Here is an 8,294-nt window from a genome sequence, read left to right as displayed (position 1 = left end):
TGTATCTTCAATTGTCATGAAGCATACGACACCACCTTCTGGTCTTGCATTAACACACAACTCAAACCAGCTCCACTAGCATCTGTAAAAACCACTAGTTTTCTGCCTCTAGTCGGGATTACTATAATTGGAGTTGTAGTCAACCTCTGTTTCAATTCTAAGAAAGCCTTCTCACAATCATTAGTCCACATAAACTTCACATCCTTCCTAGTTAACTTCGTGAGCGGAGCTGTAATAAGCGAGAACTTCTCAATAAATCTCCGATAATATCCCGCTAACCCCAGGAAACTCCTAATCTCTGTAACAGTGGTTGGTTGTTTCCATTCTTTCACTGCAGCAACCTTCTCAAGGTCCACAGCAATCCCCTCACTAGATACCACATGTCCCAAGAAACAAATTTCTTCTTTCTAAAAATGGCACTTGCTAAACTTAGCAGACAACTTCTGTTCTCTAAACGTCTGCATCACTATCTTCAAATCCATCTTATGTTCTTCTGTGTTTTGTGAATACACTAAACTGTCATCAATGAAAACAATCACAAATTTATCCAAATAGGGCCTAAAAATATGATTCATCAGGTCCATAAAGAACACAGGTGCATTCGTCAACCCAAAAGGCATCACAGAAAACTCATACAACCCATACCGAGTTCTAAATGCTATCAAAGGAATACTTTTCTCTTCAACTCCCATCTGATAATAACCAGTCCTTAAATCAAACTTTGAAAATATCTTAGCCCCTTTCAACTGGTCCAACAGGTCATCAATCCTAGGAAGAGGATACTTATTTTTTATAGTCACCTGGTTCAAATCCCTGAAGTCAATACACATCCTCAAAGTACCATCCTTCTTTGAAACAAAAATAGCAGGGACACCCCATGGTGAGTTGCTCGGTTGTATGAACCTAGTCATACACATCTTAAAAGATTCAAACCCATATACTTAAAAGATATGGTTAAGCCAAAACAAAAACACTAAAACTTAAACTCTTACCCCTTCTTGAGTAATTCCTCGACGTGCACTTTCATTTCGTCCAATAGCTTAGGCGCCAACCGGTAAGCTGACTTTGAAACTGGTGCAGTCCCTGGTAACAAGTCTATACGAATATCCACCTCCCTCTTGGGTGGCAACCCTGGAATTAATCTCCTAAAAACATCTTCGAAGTCTCTCACTACTTCTACATCGCTGATATCCCTAGTAGGTATCTCTATAGAGCACAAGAAACTAGACATCACCGAGTCCTCCTTACTAACACAGGTGTGAATCAGCCTCGGCATGCCAGGTGTATTCACTATAACTTCCCTCCTCGCACAATCCAAGGTAACCTTATACGCGTCAACCAGTCCATACCAAGTATGAAATGGAAACCTTCAAACCCCAAAATGATCAAGTCTACCACAAAGACACAGTCTAAGAAATACAACTTAAAACCTTTGCACTCGTCATATAAGGTAACAGAACCTCCTAACGGTGTCTCAACACACCAAGGCTTAGATAAAGGTGTAGTTTTAAAATGTTCTTTCTCAACATACTGACGAGATATAAAGGAATGTGAAGCACCCGAATCAAACAAAACTCTGAATATAAACTGAGATGAACTAAAGGTACCTTCAACATTCCCATGTCCTAGCATAGCCTGCATAATAGGCTCTAGCAGCACGAAGTAATCTTTGGTGGTGCTCTGTTATGCTGATTACCCTGCTTGGTAGGGCAATAACGAGATAAATGACCCACCTGCTTACACTCCCAGCAAGCCCTTTCAACAGGAACTATGGCTCTAAGTGCTAGTGCTGGTGCATGTAAAAGTAATGTTGTTGGTCGATATCGTAAGAGCGGGCTCGACCACAAACCGGGACCACTGCCTCTGCCATCGATTCCCCTCGAGGTCTATAGCCTCCAGCTGCCCCCAAATGGCCTATAACCACCCTACTGTGCAAATCCTCCCTGGGGTCGGAATACACCCTGCTGATGAAATCCTCCCTGAAACCCCTAGGATGGTGGTCTCTGAAACGGACCCCTCTGAGCAATATCATAAGGCCTAAACCTATTCAGCTGCCTACTCTGAAAAGTCCTAGGACCAACAACTGGTATCTCACCAAACTTCCTCTTCCCCCTTGACTCTCTTAGGGCCGCATTATGTTCCTCATATCTCAATGCCAAATCCAACACACAATCAAAGGTGTCCCCGTCAAAAGGAATCAACTTGCTGGACAAGTAACTCTCTAACCCAAGTATGAACTTTTGGTTTTTCTTCTTGTCAGTATCCACAAGATAGGGAGCAAACCTCGATAACTCATTAAACTTGGTCACATACCCAGTCACAGACTTCCCGTCTTGAGTCAACTCAGAGAATTGTTGAGCCAACTGCTCTTTTACTACTGCCTCAGGAATGAACTTACTCTCAAATCTAACCTTGAAGTCCTCCCAAGTCAACGTTCTAGTGTCCAGACTAGGGGTGAGAGCTCGCCACCAAAACCTAGCAGCGACATTAAGTTGGTAAGCTGCCAACTCGCTCGAACCTCCTCAAACCTCGCATCTGCTGAAATACATTTTCACAACTTTGAATCCAAGACTCTGCTGCAATCGCATTCCCAACACCAGTAAATCGTTGCCCACCAAGAGTACCAAACTCCTTATTGCCCTTAGCAAAAGGATCTCCCTGAACAGGACGGTTATTCTGCATAGCCTGCAACAACTGATTTAACTGTCCTCCTGACATATGTACTGGAGTGTTCACTGTAGGTCCAGTAGTATTACCATTACGTGTCTCAACCATGATCTACAGTTCAAACAAAACTCTCGTTAATATTCACATATTTCCAAAACTCTCAACACTATAACCCATATTCCACATCCGAGGATCACTTAGACTTTCTAAATCTAATCTAACTTAGGCTCTGATACCAAAATGTCACAACCCGAATTTCTAAACAATTATAAAGTGAATATTTGAAATATTAATATCTCAAACATCATTATGTTCAATTATCTAAACACCCAGGCTATGACGGGTGGATACAACACATGCCAAAAACCTAAAAACCCACATCATAAAAGTAATCAACTTAATTTAAAATAATCCCAAGAATTTTCCACCATCACTTTATTAAGCTATCATCCGTCCAAAACAAAACATCAACCAAACTCTAAGAATAAAATTCCTCACTACCATATTCTCATGTCATGCTAAAAAGTAAACTACGTTATTACATCGTTCTAATAAGAATCGGACCTAATAAAAGAACTAACGGACTGCACCAGGCAAGAATTCAAATCACACGCCATGGTTCCACTGCCTTCCACCTATGTTCACAAGAACACACCCACGTTGCCAAAACAAAGCAAACATGGGTCAACAAAATTGAATTTGCTGGTATGAGTAGACTAACAACATAAATTCATTTCTAGCCTTTACTTATCAAACTAACACTTTAAAATATATCATAACTTAAACATTCTCAGCTTGGAAGACAAGTAGTTCCGTCATTTCAACCGGCATAGTTTCTTTCCAAGCAAGACTTCCATTTTATTAACTCATTATAATAACTTGTTTTAATAACTAAGTAATTGAATTAAAACTTACCGATATCCACTGCTGTATAAGGGTAGGACCGTGTCCCTGCACAAAATATTATTAAGTCCTACCCTCCTGCAAAAGAAAGTTAGAAATTTTATATAACATATGTAGATATCCTATAGGTATTCCAATGTAAGCCCAAACACACTCGCATAATCAAATCGCATTCTCTTATCAATTAATCAATTACTTTTTCTTATACACTCACCCTTTAGTACCTACTCCACGATTTGCACTCCACACATTTGCCAAATCACACATTCCTGTGTGCCTCTCTCCCACCGAATACCATAATATCATAGCCATCTCTGGGTTTTTATACACATATTTCACAGCCTCTTTGGGCATAAAACTCAGGTCATTCATGGCACATTCAATGAATACCTTAGGTCATTTCCGCCACATTCAAGGAATACCTATCATATCATTAACGGGTCATTCATGGCACATTCAATGAATGCCCTAAGTCATTCCCGCCACATTCAAGGAATACCCAACCCTACATTCCCATACACTCAAGGAATACAACTAACCCGCAAGGCGAATACTTTAGTTCCTCTCTTGGGCACTCCAAACAATCGAGTCATTCATGACACATTCAATGAATACCCATTTATAACGCTAACGGGCCATTTATGGCACATTCAATAAATGCCCACCTAACATATGACATCATCAATCATAAAACTCATTTCCAAAACTTGAGGCGTGGAGAGTTCAAAAAGAGTGCAATAAATTTGTTTACGCATTATTGAATTTTATTGCATATATTATTTCAGAGAATAGAGGAGTATCTTGTTTCGTGTATTATTGTTTACGCGTTATTAATTAGATTGATGTCTAAGTGTCATAACGTTGCATATCATAAAATACTAAAATATCACATAGTAGTTAATACACGTACACACGTATATATAGAAAGGTCTTAGCCTAAAGCCAAGCATGCTAATAGCCCTAGAACTATCCTAATAGATCAAATCATAATCCGAGTTAAAAGTCAAGTTGGGTCAACTGGTCAAAGGGTTGACTGGTCAACAGTAGTCAACCGGTCTAGGGTCAACAGCAGTCAAGCAGTCTAAACTTATCTAACCCTAAAAACCCAAAGACTAAAGCCCATAATCTTTAACCTTTCCAAGCCCACCTAAACACTTAAGCCCATAATTAAAATAGAAAAGAAACACTCAAGCCCACCTAACTAATCTCGGCCCAAGCCTAACAGAAAAAAATAGAATCGCTGGTCATCTTCTTCCTCACCTCACCAGCGCCTCCACCACCCCAACAGTCCCCACAACCACCACTCGCCACCACTATTTAACCAGCGGTTTGGTTCCTTGTGAAAACCCCTACCCAATGATACCAACAAATCTCAATTCCCTTATACTGCAAAAATCATGATCGACAGCATTAATGCTCTGTAAAAGCTTCAATCATCCCCTCTCCAGCACCCAATCAAACACCAACAATCCACCTCAACCCAACAACAATCACACAACAAAAGCCATACAAAACAATCAATCAAACAACACAATCATTCAAATAACTGGCATATATGAAGTTCGCGGCGATCAGGTGACGGCCAAGAACAGTCATCAGGGTACAATGAAACGATTGATCCGCAAACCAGAAGGAGAGACTTCAAACCCTCGGAAGAGGCAAGCATTGCAATTACAGTGTGCCTCTGTAGAGGGGGAGGAGTCGACGGTGGGCCCGAAGACACTCAATGAGATTGAAGTAGTAAATATTGGTGAGGGGGAAGAAGAGAGGTTCACGTCGATAGGATCTAGTTTGCTAGAGGAGTGGAAGAGTAAGTTGGTATAGTTCTTGTCTGAAAATAAAAATGTCTTTGTTTGGGTAATTGAGGATGTCACGGGATTAGATCCAGAGTTCGCATGTCATCGGTTACACATGAAGGAAGACGCCAAGCCAGTGAGGCAAAGGATGCGAAGCATTAGGCCGAAGTATGTTGAGGTAATTAGTGAAGAGGTTGCGAGATTAAAAGGAGCTGGAATAATACGAGAAGTGGAATTCACAGATTGGTTGTCCAATGTCGTCGCGGTATCGAAAAAGAATGGCAAGGTTCGTATGTGCGTCGATTTTACAGATGTGAATGTAGAGTGTCCCAAGGATAGCTATCCTATACCATGGGTGGATAAGTTGGTGGATAGAACAGCATGATTCAAAATATTTTCGTTCATGGATGCATCTATGGGGTATAACCAGGTCGCGATGTACGGACCGGATCAGGGGAAGACAACATTTGTGGTAGAAGGCGGCACGTATTGCTACACTAGGATGCCATTTGGACTTACGAATGCCGGAGCTACTTTCCAGCGGTTGGGAGAGAAAATGTTTGAAAGCAAGATTCGAAAGGGGATCGAAATATACATAGATGACATGATGGAAAAGAGCATGTTGGAGGAAGAGCATCTAGAGGGTTTAAGAGAGACATTCGGGATACTGCGGAAGTACAACTTGGAGTTAAATCCTGAGAAATGTACATTCGGAGTGACCACGGGAAAGTTCCTGGGCTACATTGTTACTCATAGGGGAATAGAGGCTAACCCTGAGCAAATAAGATCCTTGGTGGAGATGCCATCACCACAAAATGTCAAGAAAGTGCAGCGGCTAGCTGGGAGGGTCGCGGCTTTGAATAGGTTTATTTCCAAGTCATCTGACAAATGTAGACCACTGTATCAATTACTAAGAAACACACCAGATTTCTTGTGGACATCAGAATGCGAGGAGGCATTTCAAGAGTTGAAGAAGTATTTGGGCAAGGCTCCTCTGTTGACCAAAGCAGGGGGAGAAATTATACTTGTATTTAGGGGTCACCGAATATGCAATTAGCTTAGTTCTTGTCTGGCTTGTCGACATGATGGATAAGCCAGTGTATTTTCAAAGCAAAACATTGCTGGGCGCAGAGACGCGGTATAGTAGAATTGAGAAATATGCCCTGGCATTAATCTTCTCAGCCCTAAAGCTAAAACCTTATTTCGAATCACACTCGGGGTAGTGGTGACGAACCTACCTCTAAAACAAGCATTAAGGGCAGAAAAATCAAGCATAATGTTGAAATGGGCAGTAATGCTTAGTTCGTACGAGATACAATATCATATAAGAATCGTAGAGAAGCCACAGGCGGTGGCAGAGTTCCTCGCGGAAGATCCCACTTGGGGAGAAGAGATGGTCATGGAACCAGAGAGGGATGTAGAGCCCTATCTCCTAGACCCTTGGGATAAGAGGAATGGGTGGAGAGTATTTGCAGATGGATCTGCCACTGATGCATGCAGTGGCATAGGGGTTGTATTGGTTACACCTTATAATAACATAATAGAACTGACCTTGAAGCTAGGGTTCGTGGCAACCAATAATGAAGCAGAGTATGTGGCAGTGATAGCAAGATTGAGAATGGCCGAGAACTTGGGGGTGAAGGAACTGATCGTGTATTCTGATTCAAACTTAGTGGTGTGTCAGGCAAATGGAGGGTTCGCTCCCCGTTGTCCACGGATGGCGAAGTATTTAGAGGTGTTGCACAAAAGGTCCACCAAGTTTGTAAAACTCATATTTGTACACTTGGGTCGCGGTGAGAATAGGCATGCAAACGTCCTTGCGTACGTGGCTGCAGCCATACCTGGGTCAGAGGAAAGGACGATACGGGTAGGAAGATTGGAGAAACCAAACATAGAGGAGGTGATGGAGGTGTGTCAGATCACGGAAAAAGAAGGAGGGGTGGATGGATCCCATTAAGTGCTTCTTGGAGGGAAAGGAGGTGACAAATAAGAAAGAAAGAAGAAAGTTGGAAGAAACTTCTCAGAGATACGTACTGCTGGAAGGTGAACTATACCGAAAGAACTTTAATGGGCCATTGTTAAAATGCCTAGGACCGCGGTTAGCCTTAGAGGTACTGGCAGAGATACATGAAGGGGACTGCGGGAGCCATTCTTTTGGGAGGACTATGGCACACCGACTCTTGATGTAGGGCTATTTCTGGCCCCACATGAAAAGGGATGCAGTGGAGTTCGCTAAGAAGTGCGACAAGTGCCAGAGATTTTCACAGCTGATATTCGCCCCCGCGGAACCCCTACATAATGTCTCAAGTCCGTGGCCTTTTGCTATGTGGGCGATGGATATCGTAGGACCATTGCCCATGGCTAGCGGCAAAAGGAGATATATGCTAGTAGCTACGAACTACTTTACTAAATGGATAAAAGTTGTACCCTTGCAGCAGGTGAAGGAGACGCAGGTGATTAAGTTTTTATGGGAGAACATCATATGTCAGTTTGGACTGCCATATTGCATCATTGTGGACAATGGAACACAAATCACGGGAGCTAAGGTGACCAAGTTTCTGTAGGCATACAAGGTGAAATAGGGGTTCTCGGCCCCCTATAACGCCGAGGGCAATGGACAGGCTGAATCTTCCAACAAAATGATAATGAACAACCTTAAAAGGAAGTTGGAAGATAAGAAAGGGGCGTGGGCAGACGAGTTGAACCATGTTCTGTGGGCTTATCGAACTACTCCTCAGACGACCACCAAAGAGATCATATTTGCCTTGGCCTATGGCATTGAGGCCGTGATTCCTTCCAAGATGGTGGCAGCTACAATGCGAACCAAGGCTGTGGAGGAGGGTTCTAACTGGAGCATCTTGGCTGGGGATTTGAATTTGGTGGAAGAAAGAAAAGACTCAGCCCATATTTATTCAGCTAGAGGAGTAT

The 8,294-nt window shown here is 42.4% G+C and overlaps 1 protein-coding gene across 1 annotated transcript; it reads left to right on the top strand.

Annotated features, from left to right (window-relative positions):
• The first annotated feature begins 6,642 nt into the window (after window positions 1-6,642).
• On the top strand, window positions 6,643-7,930 carry LOC147525151 (uncharacterized). The gene is made up of 2 exons (XM_086578356.1): window positions 6,643-7,275; window positions 7,805-7,930. The coding sequence occupies exons 1-2, from the start codon at window positions 6,643-6,645 to the stop codon at window positions 7,928-7,930; spliced, it is 759 nt and encodes a 252-aa protein (XP_086434482.1).
• Window positions 7,931-8,294: the final 364 nt, after the last annotated feature.

This window comes from Coptis chinensis, chromosome 1 (assembly GCF_015680905.1).
Source record: "Coptis chinensis isolate HL-2020 chromosome 1, ASM1568090v1, whole genome shotgun sequence".
In the NCBI taxonomy this organism is placed as follows: domain Eukaryota; kingdom Viridiplantae; phylum Streptophyta; class Magnoliopsida; order Ranunculales; family Ranunculaceae; genus Coptis; species Coptis chinensis.
Note: the sequence above shows the minus strand (reverse complement) of the source record. Positions and strands in the feature narration are given on the sequence as shown.